The sequence below is a fragment of the Ipomoea triloba genome, chromosome 4, assembly GCF_003576645.1.
Source record: "Ipomoea triloba cultivar NCNSP0323 chromosome 4, ASM357664v1".
NCBI lineage: Eukaryota > Viridiplantae > Streptophyta > Magnoliopsida > Solanales > Convolvulaceae > Ipomoea > Ipomoea triloba.
The window spans coordinates 35205161-35227858 of NC_044919.1; the positions used below are offsets into that span (position 1 = coordinate 35205161).

At 35.0% G+C, this 22698-nt stretch overlaps 4 protein-coding genes across 6 annotated transcripts in view; 1 reads left to right on the forward strand and 3 right to left on the reverse strand.

The window, feature by feature from the left end:
* The window catches only part of LOC116016595 (2,3-bisphosphoglycerate-independent phosphoglycerate mutase), a 6052-nt gene extending 3247 nt beyond the window's left edge, over positions 1 to 2805 (reverse strand). Inside the window, exons 1-6 of the mRNA XM_031256932.1 lie at positions 2685 to 2805; positions 2372 to 2570; positions 2046 to 2173; positions 1454 to 1604; positions 1057 to 1260; positions 239 to 663 (exon numbers count right to left, since the gene is read on the reverse strand). Coding sequence (XP_031112792.1) covers positions 239 to 663; positions 1057 to 1260; positions 1454 to 1604; positions 2046 to 2173; positions 2372 to 2533 — 1070 coding nt within the window. The 5' untranslated portion in view covers positions 2534 to 2570; positions 2685 to 2805. The remainder of the gene's footprint in view (positions 1 to 238; positions 664 to 1056; positions 1261 to 1453; positions 1605 to 2045; positions 2174 to 2371; positions 2571 to 2684) is intronic.
* Positions 2806 to 3550: 745 nt separating this feature from the next.
* LOC116016648 (RNA polymerase II C-terminal domain phosphatase-like 4) lies at positions 3551 to 10223 on the reverse strand. Of its 3 annotated transcripts, none has more exons than XM_031257003.1 (9): positions 10114 to 10223; positions 9437 to 9659; positions 8250 to 8335; positions 7896 to 8011; positions 7382 to 7553; positions 6438 to 6727; positions 5627 to 5815; positions 5490 to 5528; positions 3551 to 4034 (listed from the first exon to the last, which is right to left on the reverse strand). In XM_031257003.1, exons 2-9 carry the CDS (start codon positions 9655 to 9657, stop codon positions 3723 to 3725), a joined length of 1425 nt encoding a protein of 474 aa, XP_031112863.1. In that variant the 5' UTR covers positions 9658 to 9659; positions 10114 to 10223; the 3' UTR covers positions 3551 to 3722. The 3 variants fall into 3 exon arrangements, with proteins under 3 accessions (XP_031112863.1, XP_031112862.1, XP_031112864.1); XM_031257002.1 differs by having other exon boundaries at positions 9437 to 9657; positions 10111 to 10211; XM_031257004.1 differs by lacking the exon at positions 10114 to 10223 and adding an exon at positions 9924 to 10071 and having other exon boundaries at positions 9437 to 9657.
* A 2963-nt stretch (positions 10224 to 13186) lies between these two features.
* LOC116016650 (cucumber peeling cupredoxin-like) lies at positions 13187 to 15378 on the forward strand. The gene is made up of 2 exons (XM_031257006.1): positions 13187 to 13543; positions 14722 to 15378. Exons 1-2 carry the CDS (start codon positions 13369 to 13371, stop codon positions 15207 to 15209), a joined length of 663 nt encoding a protein of 220 aa, XP_031112866.1. The 5' UTR covers positions 13187 to 13368; the 3' UTR covers positions 15210 to 15378.
* A 1075-nt stretch (positions 15379 to 16453) lies between these two features.
* LOC116016649 (SUMO-activating enzyme subunit 1A-like) lies at positions 16454 to 21799 on the reverse strand. The gene is made up of 11 exons (XM_031257005.1): positions 21640 to 21799; positions 21315 to 21415; positions 20622 to 20673; positions 20212 to 20407; positions 19067 to 19146; positions 18863 to 18979; positions 18675 to 18725; positions 18466 to 18532; positions 17094 to 17200; positions 16912 to 17016; positions 16454 to 16824 (listed from the first exon to the last, which is right to left on the reverse strand). The coding sequence occupies exons 2-11, from the start codon at positions 21395 to 21397 to the stop codon at positions 16678 to 16680; spliced, it is 1005 nt and encodes a 334-aa protein (XP_031112865.1). The 5' UTR covers positions 21398 to 21415; positions 21640 to 21799; the 3' UTR covers positions 16454 to 16677.
* Between the last annotated feature and the right edge of the window lie 899 nt (positions 21800 to 22698).

The window sequence follows — 22698 nt, forward strand, 5'->3', positions numbered from 1 at the left end:
GGTAGTTTTTAGTTGGGTTTTTTTTTCTGTAAGATGGGGTTTTTAGCACGCGCCCTCTTGAGTGTTTGTTGCAGGCCTGCAACCTTTTTTTTTTTTTTTTTTTTTTTTTCTGTTTTACTTTTTTTTTTTTTGTTTTTCTTCTCTTTTGATTTCTCTTTCCCTGTTGGCACATTAAATACCGTGAAAGATTTTGAACTGATAAGGATGCTCTAAGTAATATTGGGAATAGATAACTGACCTGCAGGCAAAAGTACGAACGCCATTGTGCACTAGATATTCCCCGGAAGTTCTGTCGATTTCTGGAGGAGAAACAAGGTAGCGACTTGGAAGCTTCAACTCCCCATCATATTGTAGCATACCAGCATACCGGATTTTAGGGAATCGGACACGATCAAATTTATCGAAATTTTCATACTCAAGGGCCTTTGCTAACATAACCATACGATCTGCTCGGAAATTAAAGGTCACAACAGCATCACCATCTACAATAGGACCAACAGCCTTTCCATTTTCATCAACAATAACAAATGGAGGTAAGTACTGATCAGTCGCTTTGGGAGCCTCCCTAAGCTTCTTGATTGCTTCAACGGGATTCCTAAACTTGTGCGGAGCTTCACCTAGAACTTGGGCATCCCAACCTCGCTTTACGACATCCCAATCATTCTGAAAAATACAAAGAATTATTCAGTATAACCTTTTCCTGTTGTGGGGAAGGTTTTCAAGTGTTTAGAAAAGGGATAAACTACAAATAAGCCATCGTACTATGCAAATGACATGTTAAAAATGGATTAATTGCTCTTTTTTTCCAGTTTCAGTGGCTTAATTGCTTTGTTTTTCCGAGTTCAGTGGCTTATTTGGGGTTATTTGAGTTCGATGCTGTTTCCCAAATAGTAGGATGGCTTATTTGTAGTTTATCCCTTTAGAAAAATATCTTTATCAAAGGTACACAAATGACAAAGACAATGGGAGTATAGCAACAACGGTTAGGACCCGATAAAAGTTATAAGTTAGTAAAATAGCAAGGAGGCGATAAAGAAAATCCTGAAGCACGTTTACCTCATATCGATCCATTGTCACATACATACGGCCTCCACCTGATGCAACCTGGGCGTCGATACCATTTTCACGTAATTTTGCAAGATCATTCTCGAGAGTCTCCATAAATCCTACACTTGAACCATCCAGGACATCACGCCCATCAGTTAGGGCATGAACACGAATCCTTTTGGCACCACGCTCAGCCGCACCTTTCAGCAACAACTGCAGTGAAAATAGTAATACGGAGCACAATTTATTTTTCTCACATTCAAAAATCAACAAACAGGGAAGGAGCAAAATAATAAACACTTTCAATTCACAGGGAATATCAAAGAGAAGGAAGGTGGCAATTAGAAAGACGCAAAATCAGTTCCATGTAAAACAAGAACACAGTACGGAGTACTATTTAACATACCTGTAACTGGTCAAGTCTGGAGTGTACTCCTCCATCACTCAATAGCCCAATTAGGTGCAAAGTTCCGGTTTCAAAACTTTCTTTTATGTATTTGAAGCCATCTCCTTCGTAGATTTTACCCGAAGCAAGGGCCAAGTCAACAAGCTTTGCACTACAAAAGAATATACAAAGCAAAGTAAATTAGATGGACAACAGATATAAAAATAAAAATTAAAAATTAAAAAAAATAAAAATAAAAATAAAACAGTGCACTTTAGACAACAATCCCAGGCTACATCCTAGATCAAGTATGAATAGAGATAACAACAACAAAGAAATACTTCTAGTACAACAAACTCAATCAACCCAAGTTATACAAAGCAACTTGATTGGATAAAGAGTAATTGCACAAGAAAGGTTTATAACAAATACAATACATAATAACATAACTCTATCTAGAAACTAGGAAAATATAAAATCTCATTGAGGAATATTAAACAAGAAGTCAACACATCACAGCACTCATATTACAACTCCCCAACAGCACTAAACAAATTCAACTGACATAAAAATATTGGAAAAGAGTCAAGTGAAGGATAATAAATGTTCATACCCCTGGGCAAAGATCCTTCCAGCACCAAGGGCATTGTGGCCAACCTCACTGTTGCCCATGTCATCTTCTGTGGGAAGCCCCACTGCAGTACCGTGAGCCTTCACCAACCTCCATGTATCCGGATTGCCCTTCAACACAAAAATAAAAATAAAAAAATTAAAAATATATATATACTTTTTAAGTAGGTACAGACGTACAGTAAATATGTATGTATTGGCATCTAAGGTCCTAGCAAGCACAAGATTAGAATAAATGAACAAAAATCCGTAAATCAGATCACATAAAACGAGAATTAACAAAACAAAAAGAGGAAAATAAAGAAAAACCTGTTTGAGAGAATCCATGGTGGGGGTTTCAGCAACGTGGATAGCGTTGTACTCATTAGGCTTAGCCTCACCCCATCCATCCAAAACAATCAGCGCTATGGTCTTCCCTTTGGGAAGCTTGGGGTGGTCGTTCAATTTCCATGAATTTCCAGAACTACCCATCTCTTGGATCTTCTTCTTTTTCTCTTAGATCTAATCTGTTCAACACAAAAAAGAAACCCCAGAAAGCAAATAACTTCAGACCAGATGCAAAAGCTTCACACAGATACATACAATAATATAATAAACAGAGAGTTGGGTAGGGAAAAAAACCTGGGGAATGAGAGCTGCAAGTATGGAGAAACCAGCGGACGAGGAAAAAGGGAGTCTTTATAGGAGGGCTATGCTGGGGCCTCGGAGAAAGCGAGGAAACTAGAAAGTGGAAGAGAAACAGAGGGCGCGTGACCTATCGCGATGGGGGAAAGAAAAATAAAAATGCAAAATCTAGTGAAATAGAGGTTCTCTTTGTTTGATGATTAATACATGGTTTTAGAACGAATATTGGGGAATCCAAGCAATTATATGCTTTAATAGTTTTAATAACTCAAAGGTGAAAAATAAAGAGGAATAACAAAATTGAAAATAATTTGTAAATAAACAAAGAAATCATATATAAAGAGTGCACCGACTAAATTTAGGCCACTTTCATTGAAAATCATGAAAGTTGAATTTGAAACATTTTAGTTTGTTCGATTCAACTTTTAGATTATAAAATTGTGTACATGGTAGCATTATGATTTATGCTAATAATATAAAGAGTTGTGACCTTTATTTTTTGTTAATTAACATTTGTGAATGGTTGAGCAATGCGCATGACACGCCAACATCTCGTTGAGTTGCGCATTTCGTGACTCCCATATGTAGGCGTGACGCCTGCAGCCATGCCTGCACACTGCTTCTACTGCATATATATTTCAATGCTTTGCTGAACAATGAAAATAAAACTATAACTCAATAAAAATAACTCAAGTGTCAAGTAATTATAAAACTATAACTCAATGAGATAGCTTAAGTTACAAGTGAACTCGCCTTCAAAGTCTTGTTGAACTAAGTTTCCGATTGGTTAATTATGTAAATATGTTCTTGCAGGCTCTGTTGTGCGGTGGTTAATTATACTCTCCTGGTCATGAGATTCTCACGTGCTTTAAAAAATGACTATGCAACATTAAACGCACTTCTTGTTTATAACATGTCTCACCTAGTCGTTATATAGCAGAATAAACCAACCAAATGTTGTTTGTAAACAAAATGAATCGTTATCAATTACTCCGCTTAACATTTACAATTCAAGCATGGATTCGATAAGGTTTAACTATTTGCTGTTTGTTGTGCTAACTGGGAAATTCTCCTCGGGTTGCTTCTTCCATAGGTAGTTGGAAGCTTCAATCCATTTGGGATGGACTACAAATTTATTCTGCTTCAGTGCCCAGCGTGACTTTTCAGTCCCGGCATCCAGTGAGACCACATGTGTGACAAACTCGTCGACTTCGGTGGAGCATGTGGCTCCTAGTTGCTCAGCCATTCTCCAAAGCTGATGATTTTCTGCCTTGAATTTAGTTGGGAAAACCCGGCTGAAAACGATTTTGCAACCTTCCAATACTTCTTTCCGGACTCCTTTTAGCACCTGTCATGACAACCGGAGAAAGGCTGGGTAAGAAACTTTTTAGTCTTTACAAGGAAAAACCAATGTTTTAGATGGTGCTAAGCGCGGGCACCTAGAGCGCCGCCTAGGTGGCGAGTAAAAATAATAAGAAAAATGGAAAAGGGTCAAATAAGTCATCAAACTTTATCCAAAAGTACAATTAAGCCCTCCAACATTAAAAATAAAAAAAATAAAATAAAATAAAATTAAAATTAAAATTAAAAAAAATAAAATAAAATAAAAGCGCTCAAACTTGTCAAAATAGATCAAATAAGCCATGTTTACCAATAACCAATAGGTTAATTCACCACTGTTGAACACCCCTAATCACTTTTTAAAAAAAAATTCCGACCATCACCTTCGCCGGAAAGGCAACCAGACGGTCGTCTTCTCCAATGCAGAAGACGACCAAACCCGTCGTCTTCTCTAATGGAGAACACAACCGGAGAAAACGACTTAATGACAGCGGTAGCTTGGCGTTTAACGGCCACCAAAATGATGGATGGAAACTTAATGATCGGTTGTTCCAGGTGAACAATCGGTCATTTGGGTTTAAATGTATCAAAATGATAATTTCAAGTGTTTAATTGAACTTTTTTCATGTTTGAGGGTTTAATTGCACTTTTGGATGAAGTTTGTGAGCTTATTTGAACCTTTTACCTAAGAAAAAGTGAAAACCACAACAATGTACACATTGCACACCAAAAAAAAAAAAAAAAAAACACTCAGCCGAGTTAGCCGACTAATCAGCCGGCTGACTAATGGAATGTTGGCCTAGGGGCAACTAGGCGGCCGCTTAGGCCGATTTTACAATAGTGGAAAAAACTCTAAGGGAATGTTTGGTTCAAGGGATATTTGAGGTACTATAACATTCAAGGAATCTCATATAACCTAAAGAATGTGATTCCCATAAAAACTACAGAAAATGAACTAAAAACAAAAATTGGAAATCACACATTCACTTGAACCAAACAAAGGGAATCTGATATTACCATATTCACATTTCTAAGGTTATATGAGATAACTTGAACTAAACACCCCCTAAGAAAAAACTGTTAAGAAATACTTAGGCAATTTGTCTAGTCTATACTGAAACATTTTTCAAAAGGTCTTAAGTTCAATTCCCCCAACCCCACATTAGATGCACCAATAAAAAGACCGTGTTGAGCATATATATATATATATAAATGTGCAGTCTAACTATTACACTAGGCTTCTAGTTAAGATGGAACACATTATTCAATTTGGTATCAAAGCCAACCTCATGCCAAAGGCCATGAGTTTGACCGTGTCACAGACAAAAAGAGACTAAAGTTCACGTGTTGCTTGGAGCTCGTCAGCTGAGACGGTAAAATATTTTGTGACATGAATCACAAAAGGCTAGAGCCAACTATAATTCATAAGTAAAAAAAAATTGCACCACCAGAGACTTCTTACCTCTCTCACATCACGGTCTAGCATATTGTCTTTGCGTTTCTGAAAAAGAGGTTCAGACCAGTTTAATTAAGTGTAAACCTTACGTAAAAAAATTAAAATTAAATACAGAAACAAAAGGCATTATATATATAGGATACCTGGTCAAAGAAAATACCATGGATCCGTTTAAGAACTGCAAGAACAGTGGCAAGTGCTCCACTATCTTCACTTTCATCAGCCTTACTTTGTGAAAGTGACTTAGAATCAAAGCCAAATTGCTTACAACTTGAAGCAAAAAAATGATACCTCTCCATAAGTATTAGATTCTCCTTGTGCTTTCCCCATACCTACAACAAAAAAGAGAAATTGTTCATTATTCTCATTTTGGCTTAACAAAACACTAAATTATGGAATGATGCTATTTGTACATACAATTTAATACACAACTATAACAGGTTGACTTGGCAAAGTCAAGTGTCAAAAGTATTCATAGAAAGTATTGCCTTGCATGCCATTGTTATGCTATCATTGGCCTATTACATGCCTCACATCTATCACTAGAGAAAGTGGTGCCCTGTGCACAATGGCTCACATCTCCCTTTAATTATTAATTAAGCTGTGGATATAATAGTTTGTATTATATTGTGTACTTGTAAAGGATGAATGAGAAGGAGGATATATGAAGAAGTTTTGATTTATAAACAGATTATGAAAAGCAAATTTGGTGCAATGAAGAGAAGTTTCAGATGTAAGACATTAGTCTACATGACTTTGCCAAGTCAGCTCATGTATAATTGTGCAAGCAAATAGCAGATTTCTAAGTTATGTAAGTAACACCACACACAAGATTGTAAAAGCTCATATACACCCAAGTAAAGAGATTTTGTTGCAAGTTTCATATCCAATGGTAATAATTTTAGCCTATGACACAACATTACAAGATAAGGCTTAATTATGGGGATAAATTACCACTTCAGTATCATCAAGGATCAGGACAGCACTTTCTTGCCCTAAAACAATATCAAGGCCCTTTTGATGTCTCTGAGTTGAATCTCCCTGTGCAATCACTCTAGAATGGAAGTATACATCTCCAGGGTCAAGTAATTTTGCCATTTCTAGTGCATAAGGACGCTCACCCATTGTATAGATATACATCTCAAACAAGTCACTTGCTTCTTTCAGAAAGTCGTGCACAAAGGGCCTCAACTTCGTCATCATGTAGATCCTGTCTAACCTAAAAAGGCTGCTTTTCAAAGCATCTGTTCAATGCAAGTTGACAATTAGTTGATAAATTCATCAATCTGGAATTATACATTTATACTAAACTGTACCTTTGATTAAAAGACAAATATCTCCAAGTCTACAAAGGGTTGGGATGTGGGGGGAGATGCAGAGAATAGAGATAGAGAGAAAGAAAAGATATAAAATCATCAATTACTTGATTGGCCTACAGGGATATTTGGTTTATGGGATTAGAGGGGATTGGACAAATAATCCCTCCTCCCCACAATCCCATGTTCGGTTTATTTTATGCTTGGGATTATGTTAAAGAGTGGGAGGGGAGTCTTGGATATATGCTTTTGAAGAAGTTTAGTGAAGGGTTCAATAATTCCCTCACTGAGCACCTTGAACAAAGCAAGCCCTAAGAAAAGTAGAGAACTATGGAAAGTACAGTAGCCATCCTTCAACCGATTACTTGTGTAAGAAAATGGATGGGGCATGCATTTGCTGAACATGGTTTATTTTAACTTTTTACCATACTTTTCATCTTTTAAAAGTATATAAGATCCCATGTTGAGGATAAAATCAACCTTATCAAAGTGATATGGGTAAAGATATGAAGAAATAACTATATAAACACATAAAGGCAATAGATTACAAGAGGAGCACAAAAACTGAAAAAGAGGCCACACCAGGAAGAGCATTGTTTAGGTATTCTTCTTCAGCTGAAATATCTGAGAGCCTAGTTGAATTTAGTAATGTGTGATCTAAATCAAGAACCAAATACAGTTTTTTATGCTGTAGCAGATTCTTCAAGTCTTTTTCACGTAGTCTAGCAACCTCATCATGAGCAAGCCTTAAATTCTGCAAAGAATAGTTAAATATGAAAATCAGCTTCAAAAGCATGTGCTGGATTTGCTGAAGTGCATGTATTTGGCTTACCACATCAGCCTGGATACCCTAAAATATATGTTTTTGAAAATTTTATAGATTCCTAGTTTTGCTCTCCTTACACATGATATCCATATCATAGTTAGCATGGAAGTTGATTACTTCATCAAAGATCTTTACAGCAGATTTACAATAATATAAACTCTCCATGTTTATATGAAAAAAAAAAAAAGGTCTACCAAGAGAAAGAAAGAAACAAATTGCGGAAGACATCAGTTTGATCAGAATGGAGATACCAAACTATCCAACAAATACCTTATGGATGTACCCGAATGAAACACCAGATTCATTGTCCACTAACTGCCCACATCGTATACACATTCCACCCATAACACCAGGATGTGTACACATATCCGTCTTAACTGAAACACCTGCAATAATTTAAATATTATGCAAAACAATGTCATCCACCAAACATACACATAGTTAATGACTTGATGTTAACAGGAATATATAACACTTTGTTATTCCCAACTAAATACGAGTAGAATACTATGTATCAAAAGGATACCAGAAAAGTCGCACACCAAAAAAATATATTTTAATCTCTTTGAAAGTTTCATGGTGCTAAGACCTAATTTGATTCATAGAAGAGGGAAGCATGCCCACGTGAAGTCTCTGCATGTTCTCTGTGAGATGTTGAACTCTCTGGATTCCCTGTGTCTTCATAGGTTCCCACCTTGAGCCTTTTTATCCTACAGTAACACAAATATTGAAGAAACAAGGAGATATCATTACAAGTAGCAGAATCATTGTAACCGAAAATATCAACACAAATAATCTTGAACCAACTCCCCCAAAGTCCTTAAAGTTCTGAAGCACTAACTAAAAAACAAAAAACTGCACACAGGCCTGAGACAATAGGATTAGGTCTTACTGAGGGATTGCATAAGAAAAGTTCTATTAACAGCACTACATCATTTGCAATCACATCCAAAAAAATGTCACTAATTTGAGATAAGATGTGAAAAGACTATTTATTCAAAATTCAGTTGCACTGCATCAAATACTTATGTCATTCCTTGTAATGCCCCAAAGAGCAAGAATATATTGTGCTATTCAATAAGTTTGGCTATTCTTTCAACAAACAAGTGAAAATGTGAAATTAGTAACAATTCCATAGAAAGAGCATTAGTCCTAAGGATGTGAGTAATAGCAGTGATAAATAGGACAAAAAATTGGCTAGCAGAATGTCAGTAAATATGAATCTACTAAAATTTCTATATTATAAAAAAAAAAAAAAAAAAAAAAAAAAAAAAAAAAAAACAGAACCCAAACTTAATAAACCTATCTGGTACACATGACATTCCCCTGGAAAGGTTTCTCAAGACACTATATCAGTATGTCTGAAGCATTCTTTTAAGTAATTCGTGCCTAGAGGCAATTGATATATTTCCGTCTAGTCCATCCCCAAAACATTACTGTCATTAGCTAATTATTAAAATTTACAATCCCTAACAAAATTTTATCTTAAATATCACTGTCTCATATTCTCTATGTATTTGATGTGACATCTTTTATTCACTTTTTGAGGAATAAACTAAGCAAATCCGAGGGTTGTAGTCATGGACCTAGCCCAACTGTACACGTTTTACACAGCGAAATACATTTAAACCTTTCTTCTTACACACATTTCAATTTGCTCCTCCCAATCTAACAATTCATTTAAGAATAACTCAGACAAAATCCCAATCTAGTATAAGACTCAATTTGGTTTCTCACATTTAGACACATGTTTATGAACACAAATTTTTTTAAATCCAAAATCAGTAGAAGAGCAAAATATTTTCCATTACCTAGAAGAATCTGAGTTGTCTTTACTGCCACCATCTTCTTCTCCCTGATCTTCATTTTCTTCTTCATCTTGTTCTTCTTCATCATCCTTCCAGTCTTCCTCTTCCACTTCTGCTTCCAGCTCAGATGATGTGCCAGAAGCAGTTTCCAACTCTTCATCTAAGAAGGCAGCAAAGTCATCGCTGCTGGACGAGTGCGCAGGGGAATCGGCCGCGAGACTCATCTGGCAAAACACCTCACACATATAACACATCACGTGAGAACCTCACACTATAAAAGGCAGTTAATGCAACTAGTACACAGACGAACTCCATAACAAACTCCAACAATTCCTCATGAAAAAAAAAACTAAAAAAAAAAACAAACAAACAAACTCCAACAAATCCAAATACAAAACACATCAAAGGCTCATACGCGCTTACAAATGAGCAGATGATCCCGGACTAAAACATATACGCATTAAAACTATGATAGCGAAGCAATTGTCACCTTCACGGAATCACGAGGTTTTAGGAATTTCACTTCCTTTTAACAATTACAGTCCATTTTTGTGCATGCGATATTATAACAACGTCGAATTCCAATGCGAGCATAAATCAGTACACGGATGAGGATTAAATTGATGCGATATACATGCATACGCAGTGTCCGAGAGCTTGAATTTTGCAGTTCTTACCTGAGCAGAAGAAATCCAATTGCTCCGATTTATGCGTATAGAATCAAATGCGAAGTTGTTGCTTGAGAAATGTCGGAAGAGAGCGCCTATTTACAGCCTATAGGGTTTGTGGGTCGCCGTATAAACTTCCTAAATTCGATTGGTTTCATCTGGGTTATATTGTGGGCCGGGTATGAGAAGCAGGCTCAGCCCAATAACTAGCAATTATACATTAGTTTAATAGTACTAAACATGAGCCTGTGGCCCAGAAAGTTAAAGGTAAGTGGTAACAATTTTAAGGCTCACTCTCACCTCATATCTTTCATATACTACTATGTGAGTATGTGCTAAGTGGAAAATTAAGGCCCAAATAGTTAAAAGGCAATACTCTATCTATCTAATTTTATTTTTTAGGTGTATGATTTGATTAACGAGGTTTGGTTTCAATTATTTACATATTAATTTTTAAAATAGAAAATGGTTAAATAGGTCTCTGAATATTACTCAAAAAGTTAATTAGGCCTTTAAACTTTTAAAAGCTGAAATTAAGCCCTTAAACATGTTATTTTAGAGCAATTAAGCCCAAAAATCGGTGGATGACTTGTAAATACAGGTCACTAAAATTTTGGCGAACCTCTAGCAAGATTCTTACGATATTTCAGCAAAAAAACACCGGTAAAACAGCCGTCGGTGTCGATTGGTTGCCTTCTCCTTTGCTAGAGAAGGCGACCAGATCTAGTCGCATTCTCTCGCGAAAGGATAAGGCAACCAAACTAGTAGTCTCTCTTTCGTCGAATAAGGCAACCAATTGACCCCGACTACCGCTTCGGTGGTGTTTTTTGGTGAAATATTGTCGGAATCTCGTCGAAATCTTAGTGACATGTAATGACAGGTCACCAACCACTTTTGGGCTTAATTGCTCTAAAATAATATGTTTAAGGATTTAATTGCAACTTTTAAAAGTTTAAAGGTCTAATTGATTGTTTGAGTAGTTCATGGGCATAATTGACCATTTTCCCATTTTAAAATATTTAAGTATTAGTACATAAATTTGATATATTTAGCAACTACATTAAAACTAACATTAAACGAATCAAAAAAATAAATTTATAAATTATAAAAAATGTATATAAATAAAAAGTTTGTTTGACTGATAAATAATAAGTATGACGGATAAATTGAGATATATGAAGTAATTTAAAACAATACTTCTCTCAAAATAAATTGTTTAAAAACTAAATAGACTAATATATATTTATTGTTGGAAAATTTATTAAAATTTGACATTTTACATTGTCATTTTGAGGTATTAATTTGAGTGATGTCCACTTTAGATTTTGGTCGAGTCAAAATGCGTTTAGATTATGTCAGCTTAGATGATGAACTTCATGAATTTGATATGTTATATGGTCAAAATAAACAAACGAATGATAATTGATTCCAAAAATGTACTCATTAAAATTGAAAAAAATACAAATTGAAAAAACTTTTAATTAATCATTGTTTTATATGGGAAAAACTTGTGAGTTTGAACTAATATAAATACTATTCAGTGTGAGAAGGCTTTTAATTAGTAATTGTTACACATTAGAAAAAACATGTAAGTTTTAATTAATATAATTTACTCATCATTACACACCTTGAAGTAATAAATGCACATTCTCTTTGTCGCTCAAAATATACTTGATAGGGAATATTCCCGGCATGAGTACACGTACCGTATACTTGTTTGGTATTAGGTTGGGTTACCAAGAGGAATCGCTCCCGATCTTAACCTACCTAAAGACTAACCAACCTGACACTTCTTATTCAATATTAGACTTCGTTCCGTCATAGGGTTGACCCCGACCTTCTTAGGTCGTGAAGTTCATTCCGAGCTAGGCTACTTAAGGATTGACACTCAAATTTCAAACTTTAATTTCTACCAATTACACCACTTAGTGGTTACTCAGAAATATTGCAATACGTGGGCATCGTAGCGCTGCTCTCAAGCTAGCCGCTTGCATGTGCGAGACGTGTCAAGCATGTCGAGAGCATGGCATGTGTCTTCTTCATCCCCTATAAATATCACATTTAATGCGAGGGGCGGACTTTGTACATCTTTACTTATCACACACCTTAGCTAGCTTGGAACTTTATGACCTCACATTGTTTACCGAACTTAAGATTTAAACCAATAAACAGATTATAAAAGGACCTGAATACAATTACATCTTTCAATTTGTACGCATTTGAGGATTTTGATGCGTATTTACACTATCAATAGTTCAATACTAATGTATCTGGAATCTATAAACTAATACTCCGTAGTCCGTATTCACATGGGCATGAGAATTATGGCAGCTGTAAAGCACCGACGGAATCGGCTCCCAAGAGTGTATTTTTAGCTACCGGGACCACAAGCACATGCCCCCTCAGTACTTCACGAGATACGTGTCATCATCACCAGCACTCTCCGTACTTCAACACACCGGCAAGGCGTCAACAAGCCATTATGGACGGTTTAGGAACCTGTAACCGCAAATGATTTGCATTTTTTAGTTTATAATTTAATTATTTTGCTTAAAAGACAATTTCTACTACATAAATTTTCAAAATTTTTAAAATTCACATATATGCATTTCGTCAGACTAATTTTTTTATAATACTATTGAATCTGTTACAATATAGTATATGTTCATAACTACTTACTCAACCTACTGAAACACAAAGAGTTAGCATCGCCTTCATTGAAACTCGAACCCATCCCTTTCCTTCAGACTAATTCTTAAATCATATGAAACTATCTTAATAAATTTGTAGCTGTCTTAAAATATAATATTCTTATTTCTATTTTTAATTTTTTAACATAATTAAAGCATGTGGTTTGTCTCAACTAAAATGTTAAGCTGACAGTTGAATAATAATATATCCTTAAAATATGCTTTATTTTGAGGTTAAAACAAGGATGAGTACAAGTCGCAGGTGTTAGGACCACAATGGGCATTTGGCAAACACATGAAACATGATACCCGGGCTGCCAACTAACCCAAGACTGAGAAAGACAGTTGCGGATAAAAGCAGTACTGTCATTTTGGTAATTGTGAAGAGGCGGCAGGGCAATAAACCGATAACATGTGCACTGTATTCACTCCCAACACTGACACAAACTAAGTTGCCTTTATTCCTCTCTTCTCCTCACACCAAATCTAATCTTTTACAACTCTTCCACTATTCTCTCTCTTTCTCTGTATCTCTGCGATTTCACAGACTCCCTGAATCTCTTCTCGTTGTCGTACGATGTGGTTCCTCGTCTTTGGTTTGTTTGTTGTTTCCCGGCTGTCGGGATCCGCCGAGGCTTACAAGAATTACACGGTGGGCGACTCCTTGGGTTGGTATGACACCCTCGAAAAGTCCTCCGTCAATTACCAGAAATGGGTTTCCGGCAAGACCTTCTCCCTTGGCGATTTCCTAAGTATTTCTCTCTCTCTCTCTATCTCTCTTCATATACAAATGCTTTCGTTTCTGTTTTTCTTTCTTTACTAATGGTTAAATTTGAAGGATTTCATGATTGTAGTGTCTGAGATATATATGATGCTTGTTTGTCTGAGTCTCTCCCTCTCTTGTTTGGATTTTTATAGTCATTTAGAAATTGTTTTGACTCAGATTTGGTCCATCCACTGTTAGGACCACTTTAACACTCTAATCAAAATTATTTTAGTTTGGACAAATGATTATTTTAGGTAACAATTGAACAATTGGGGATGAAATTAAGGTATTAGTGGTTCACAATTTGCATCTTTATTTACTAAATTGTGGAATTAAAATGTAATTTGAGTAGAAAATTAAAAGATATATTAGATGTACATTTTTTAAAAATAATCGAACCCGAATGACCTTCAAATAAGCCACTGAATTCGTAAAACACCTCAATATTGCCTCTATTGATGCTCGAATCCACGCCTTCAATATGAGAGTGCAACTAGTGCCACTAGATCACAAGTTCTTGATCATTATTTTAATATTCAATGTTCTAAAAGAATAATTATATTAACAAAAAAAAAGAAATCACCACTTATTAAATACTTAGCAATTAAAAGTGGTGATAATTGTACCACAAAAATTAAATTTACACTTACACCCTTTGACTTAGGAAGAAGAAATAGCAAATTTTGTTTTAAAATTGTTACAATAAGTGTTGACAATTATAGTAAACTGCTTTATTACTACGTACTTTTCACTTTTAGATTTGGTTACTCGAGTAGTCAAGTAGTAATGATTAATAATGGAAGAGTTAATCATTAACCTTATAATCTAGTCACACAACTGAATATTATTATCACAGTTTAAAAAATTATAAATTTGACTTTTTGTTATGGTTAAAATCAATTTTTCCTTTTTATTGGATGATTATGTTCTCATTTGGTCTGTTTTTTCTATTTTTTATTATAATATATTTATTGATTTTTGTGAAGATATTGTGTTTTAGTGGCACACATTACATTCTTATATGAAAGGGGTCAGTTTGAGTCTCGGTCTAATTGACTCTTTGTGTATCTCAGTAAATTGATAAAGTAGTTATGAACAGATAATGAGTCTCGTGGTGCCAAAAAAAAATATTTACTGATTTTTTTTTACAAATTTGAAACGCAGTATTCAATACTGACACCAACCATTCCGTTATCCAAACGTACAACTTCACCACCTACAAACGCTGCAACTACGATGACGACGATAACGCCACTCAGTGGTCATACGGGGACCCTTCCGCCACGTCGCCGCAGCCGACCACCGTGCCGGTGCCGCTTATGAAGGTCGGGATGACGTATTTTTTCTCCGGCGACTACGACGGCGAGCAGTGCAGGAACGGGCAACGTTTCAGAGTAAATGTTACATACGGTCAAGGCTTACCGCCTAGCCTGAAAACCCCCGATGATTCGCCGGCGCCGGTGAGCCCCCAATCCGGCGACGATGATGCGGTGCCGGACACATTGGTGCCTGCTTATTTCGATAACCCCCGAAACGTGAGTGATGAAGATAGTGAACCGTCCGGTTCGGTTTCTTTGGCAGCTTTTTCTAGATTTTTTGGTGCCTGCTCATATGGGGTATTAGTTGTCCTGGGCCTAGCTTGTATTATTTGATTGCTTTTATTTATTATTATTATTATTATTTTTTCGTTTTTGCCCCTTTTCTAGGCAGGTTACAAATATATCTCTATACATATTCATGTATACTTGTTTGTAAGATGATTTGGAGGGCAGGTTTGTATTGTGTTCATATTATTATGCTATATTTGAGATTTAATTTTAATATATTATTTTTTAAAAAGTTTTGTCTATTTATATTTATATTTAAAATTGATACAAATTGACTACAACAACAATAATAATAATAATAATTTTTTATATAGTTTTTTTTTTATTTTTAATTTGAGTTTCCAATAGTTGCTTGATAAAGTTTCAACTTTCAAATTGAATTCGGTCTTGCCGTGGTGACAAATACTGTGCATGTGATTTTAGTTTTAAGATGGGGGAGAAAACACGCATTAAATTTCTCCCACATTGAAAATTAGTAAATACTAAGTAGGAATTTGATATCTATTGCGGGAAAACTTGCAAGTACCGTTTTGAGTGAGATGGGTGTTGACCCAACAATGATTGACGCAAAAGAACAAGCAAAGAGCAAGAAAACTCTCGTCACTAAATTAATTAAATTTAGATCAAAGAAAACTCTCGTCACTAAATTTAGATCTATAGGTTGATGGACTCGCAACTCTCATATCAATTCAATCAACTTCTCAATCGCACAAGTCACATATGATACAAGATTTTATGCTAATTGTATGATAAATACAAGTGCTTTTACCTAAATATGGCATCGTTTGCTTGATTGTGTTGGCCTACAAATCTCCAATTATTAATCATGATATATTTGTCACTTTATATTAACTGGAGGTTGGTGAAACGTCTAATGCTGGTCCGACCTGCCAAATATCCTGCAATCCTCGCTTCTTTCTTCGGCTAGTTGGCCGTGGGCTTTGCTAGCCACCCCACACAACCGACACCCCCCAAAAAGAAATCTAATGCATTCTTTATCATTATATTTAATAAATAAATGAGTAAAAAGAACAAGAAAAAATAAAAGAAATGAAATCAACCATGAATGCATATCCCTGCCGTGGATAATCAAAGACTAATCCTCCATCTCAACGGCCAGCACACAAAGTGGTAAGGGACTAGCCAAATGATTTGACCCATTCACATGGGTGGAAGGATGTGGTGCTTAACCACCACGCCAACCATGTTGGTTACCAACCACGAATTTGGAGGGGAAGTAATAATTCGTTAAATTCCATGCCAAGTTTCCCCAAGAAAGCAGTAGAAAATGTCACAGAACTTGGCAATATTCAGAAGAGGAATCAACTGTGCCTTCTTTTGTTAAGTATCTAAAAACACAACCTTAAATAGTTTGGTTCTTCTACTTTTAACCACATCGTACAAAAACACGTAACTAATGAATCAGCAATCAACATGGCTGTCATCTCTTCTAAGGTTTAACTTACAAAAACTTTCTGATACAAAATGTAGTTAGGTTACAGAATATCTATGCCTAGAGAATCTCAGCTGTTCTCTTAGCCGGCAAGCATTCAGTCTTGATGTCAGATACATCTTCTATTATGCCTTTGCCATCCATGGCGTCATAAAAGAAGAAATTCTTAATTGGATCACCTTTGCCAGATATTGCTTTAATCACCTCCTGCACAGACGAACAATTTTTGGATTAAGAATTGCAATTTGCAAATATGTAGTTGCAGAAAGATAACATCTGTGCATTGAAGATCACCTGTCCAAGAATTCCGCCGATGATGGCACAAACGGGAGGAAACTCTCTTGTACCTCTTAACAATCGTTTCAAGAGGGAATCAGAAATTTGAGATTCACTCAAACCCTGAAAACATAAGTGAAATAGATAATGAAATAACTTATATAGTACTAAACCAGCTCAATATCGTCTAGTTCACATACCTGAGCCTCACAGAGTTCCTTCCTCAATTTCTGAACGTTTAGGAGGTCAGCATCATTAGATGCCATTCCAGGTTCACCCCCTTCAAACTCTTCAAACCTTTCTATGACTGCAAGAAATTAATCATTCAGGAGTTCAAGTCAATTAACAAAACACATCACTTGCATTTGTTCAGTTTATATTAGGGGTGAGCGAGGAGAAGATCGGGTTGGATTTGGGGTGAATTTGCATCCAATCCGCTAGGGGTGCAGATCCAATCCGGATCCGCTAATCGCAAATTTGGCGGATTTCAAGTCTGACTTGATGCGATGTTTATTGAGCTTGTGATTGCAAAAGAGAGACCTAAAACCCTAGGCTAAGCGTAGATAATTAAAAATAAAAATTGAATTATAATTTTAGATTTGGACTGCACCTACCGTAGGAGACACTCAGTAGTGGGCTACTAGGCTTATAGTCTACATGTGAGTGTATACACAATTACAGACACACACACGTTTTGGTAGCGGATTTTGAGAAGTCACATCCACATCCAATCCACTAGTGGCAAATTTATACTAAATGGATCAACATCCCATCCACTTTAAGTGGATACAGATTCTATCGGAGCGTACTTGGTGGATCCTTGCTCACCCCTAGTTTATATGACACACAAAATTCAATGTGCTAAAACTAAGTGCTATGTCATTTAAGGCATGTAAAGGTGTCTGATCACCCCTTGCAAACAGAAGATAAAAAACATAGACCAAATGCTGTCACGAATTAACAACAATCCTTGCCTAACTAAACATTTCTCAAGAGCAGAGTTAGATTCAGAAAATAAAATAAATGGTTAGGGAAATTAGTTCATAGAGAATTTGCAAATAAAAAATACATCATAGGCAGCTAATCCACGATTCCTAAAAAGCAACTCTTGACTTTAAAGTGTCGACAAGAGGCCTTTTTTTAATACCATGCAGCACAGCAGAATGGAATGAAGAGTTGGGGTGTAGCTGACAAAAAATGATGTTGAGTAACATTGCTAAAGTGGGAGAGTGGAGTTGCAGGGTGCAATTATAGTAAATTCTGCACAAGTTAAAATTTATTTTAAATGCTTCCAAAATATGTTAAACAGGGTCTCTCATTCTTTGGGATATTTTAGAAATAAACAGAAGACATTTCAAAGAGTAGAGAAGCAAGTATAAGAGGTCAGGTTTGCTTCAAGAGTTTTTAGATATCCTTTTTTTTTTTCAGCAATAATATTCATCTAGTCATTGTAGACCTCTTCGATGGATTACACTAGAATGACTTGTCAAATGAAATAATAAAAGTAATTTGCATTACCACTCAAGAAAAGTATACAGAAATCACAAGATATAGAGTTTTTTGCTATTTTACCTCTCATAGCAAAGAATAGCTTTGCCATTCTCTTAGGTAAACCTCTCCATGGGACTGCAATAGCTTCCTGTGGAAAATAAACAAGCAATTGCCATATGAATAGAAATTAGAAAACCAACAAGTCTGAAGAATCATACTTCCACCTAGTGGTACAATATAAAAGCAAAGGTTAAAAAATAACTGTTAATTAAACCTTCAGAAAGTGATACCTCAAAACTTGGATAGTTCAGTTGGCAATCACTCATTTCTTCCGATTTTTTCTGTCAAAGGAGAAAATTGACAGGTTATAAAGAGGCTTAGGTGTTATCTTCTTAAATAGAAATAGCAATAATTAAAAATTAAAGTTAGCAACTAGGTCAAAGGGGATATAATAAAAAGAGATAAGCTCATTTCTAACCTTAGAATAGGTGTAGCTCTGCAAATCAATGAAAATCTCACCACAAGAATCTCTAACATCCACGGCGTAAAAAGCAATGCGCTTTGACAACTTTCGACACTTTGCATTTACAGATTTCTGTGGAGGAATTGCAGAAAGAATATGAAAATCATTTTTTAAAAGTGACAGAATTTCATATTCAATGAGTAAATGCAAATGTATAACCTTTGTTGAAAGAGAGCAGTGGCTGATAACAACAGCGTCAAACTTATCAAAGAATTCAGCATCAAAACTTGACAAATCACCTTAGAATGTAAATAGTGAATTTGTTAGTATCGTCAGAATAGGATACTAAATTTCATTCGAGACCAGGACTTTCAATATGAAATATGAACAGCATTATAACACAAACATGACTTTGAAAATACATCCAAGTGAATTCAGTGTCTTGATCTCCCATCCTAAGATGAAAATGCAAAAACACTATAGACTTTTTAAAAAAAAAATGTGCAACATTCTATGACAATACACTCTTTTTCCTTCCAAATAATTCAAGTTATTTTCCAAAACATCAAGTTTTTTTTAATATAATTAAAAGCAGCATGTGGGTGCAGCCCTCATACATAGTCCCTCAAGAGTCGAGACGTCAAAGTCAAAATTCCTTAATATGAAGCTTCTTGGTTATGAGCAGGTTGTAGGCAAACTTAACTTTGTTCTCAGAGGTGTAGTAATTTCTAGGACTTGAACCCAAGAGATAACTTTTCACTGGTGAGCACATGACAACTACAACATACGCATCTTCCATAGTATCTCAAGGCAATATCAGATGAAAGTAGTAATATGCGTAATCCTCTATGTAGGGGCTTAAGCATACATAGGGCATATCAGCAATCTTGACTATTGAGAAATAGGTATGCCAGTGTCATGCACATTTTCTCAAACATAAACAGGTAGCAATGCTTGCAATTTGATGTATACTAACAATAACATTTGGAATAGTCTAAGTAGCAGCCCCCAAGCATAGTAAATAATGGCAGTCTTGAGAAACTAAATCTTCTATTTACATATATTTTAATTATAGTCCTTGACTCTTGTAGCTTGATGTACAAAACATGTAACACTCTTATTGAAATATACTATGGCATGTAAATTATGTAGAACAATATGACAAGAAATTAATTAAATACAGCTAGAGGGATCCATTCTAATTCTACAATTTACTAAGAGAGTTAATGTTAGCCATATAAATTAAGCATAGTTTACCATAAAGCACAAATCTTGTCAGGTGCCTTAAGAGAAAATGCTATTCTTAAGTTGAATTGTTAATGCAAGCTGTTTCAATAGTCCCAGAACTCATAAAGTGAACTAACCTTTTTGGACAGAAACATAAACCATAGGGTTGAATTCTTTCAAAGAATCACAACAGAGCTCAGCAACAGATTTCCCACCGAAAACATTTTCATCTGGGGGAATGAGGAAATTAGCAGAAAGTAATTCCTCGGTCACCATGCGATCATCATTCAGCGTCAAACTACCAACTCCAGCTAAAACAATATTTTTGCAGAACTGCAAATATAGATAAAGGAAATACTCTGCAGTTTCTTAATCAAGCAAATATAACTCCTAATGACAGTCTAAAATAAATCCTTTAAGATTCCAACGGCAACCTAACAGATGTTCCATATAGCATATTCCAGTTAGGAAAACGGTCAACGTAACCACAATGTACTAGAGTCAAGAGTATATCATCATAAAATTATTAGCAAGTTTTTTGAAGTACCTCTATAGCAGTCCCTTTGAGTCCACTAACAAACACATGAGCTTTACTGAGGCTGTGGCAAAAAAAAAAAAAAAGAAAAAAAAAAGTGAAGTTTGTCATTGAAAATGTAAATACCAAATAAACAAGAACCACTGGCATGTGGATAATGTGAGAGATAGTATAACTACTTCATGTTAGCAGCTGCATAAATTGTCATTCTTTTAAGAGTAAGATAATAGATGAGCACATTGACAGACTTTGTAGTAAAAATACACGACCAAGTTGGGGTATGCAGCAAATCTTATGTGGAATTACAATACATAATAAATTATATCAAGAAACTATGAATAATTAAAAAAAATGTTAGCACCCTTGCCACTAAACCTAATCCTAGCTACTGATGCAGAACTAAAAAGCTAAACCTCAAGCACTATTACTAGAGCAAGTATAGCTTGCTGATGGTAGTAAACAACCTAAAGTATTCTGATAGTGGAAGTATGAAGCACCAACTTTTTCCAGTTTTCTACCACTGGCACTCTGGCAATCTTCATAATATTCAGGGAACAGGGTTACTTGTTCCTCTCACTTTAGACTTTGATTTTCCCAAGTCTATAGAAGCAAATAACAATTGAGCAACAGATATTTAGCAATAAGCACTACTAACCATTCAAAAAAACAAAAAATGAGCGTGTAAGTACTAAGTACGAAACATACCGTCTTTGAGCATCAACGCCCCAAACCCTAATCTGACGATCATAGATGGCAGTTTCCTGCTCTGTCAACTCCCCTCGCTCCATATTCCCGAACAAAACAGCCTGTAACTCAAAACGGAACTCCATTTGTTCGTTTCCATAGTTTACAAATAGCTTATGAAAATATAAATCTAAAAATTAGGGTTTTGAATTATGAAAATCGATAACAGACAGTAAAGCACCAGTAACAAATTCGAAAACAGTATGCATAATTCGTAGTTCGTAGGAAAAGGGGGCCGAATTGAGACGGAAAATTGAATGAGGTAGTTTTGAATCCGACGACTTACTGTATGAAGCAAGAGTTGAGCGGTAGTGCAAACCGTCTTCTTCCTTGGCTCCTTGCTCGACAAGACAGTTGCCCTCTATCCGTGATTTTCCCACTTATGCCCCTTTTTATGTCAAACGATGTTGGTCTTCGGGATTAATCACTTCATCGTAAGTCTATATGTATCCTGCAAATTTTCAAACTTCTCAAAGTCGCCGGGTCTCATTTAAAATTATCTCAAGAGTATTAATTCGTTAAATATAAGTTTGATCTCAATTATTATTACATGAATTATAGTTCACACAGCTGTGTAAATCATAAACAAAAAGTATATTTTTAATATACTAAAAGTACATCATTCGTGTACGTAAATTACTTTATTTGATTCAAATACATTATTTTATATATTATCAAATAATGTATTTTTTTTTTTGAATACTAATAACTCTATTACAATGCAGTATTGTTCATAACTACTTTCTCAACCTATTGAAGTACAAGAGTGTATCAAATAATGTATATTAAGTACACATATAATGTACTATTTTAGTATATTAAAAATGTACCTTATATTCATAATTCACACTGTTATATGATAATATGAATCATGGTCTACATAATAATTTGCAGTTTGATCTAATCAAAATGAATATTTGACAATATAATGGTTTATATCATAAATGTAATATTTTTTAATAAAAATGTAATAGACAATTTTTAAAAAATAATAATAGCATAATAGAATTGCATATATCATCAATATTTGAAGTCTTATATATAATATTAGTATTTGTTATGCGCGATGCGCAAAAATAAGTGTCTAATATTAGTTTTTTTTATATTAAAATCTTAAATTTATTTAGATTTTATATATTTATATTATTTATTATTTAAATACTAATAATAATATAAAATATTTTTATAAATTTGATATTTATATTTTAAGAAATAACGAATACATAACTCCAATATATAATGTATTAATGTGCATATATAATTATTATTGAAGAAGATAATAAAATATATGGTGAATGCATATGCATGGTAACATTTTGTCCAAATACTGCATAGTACAACTCGT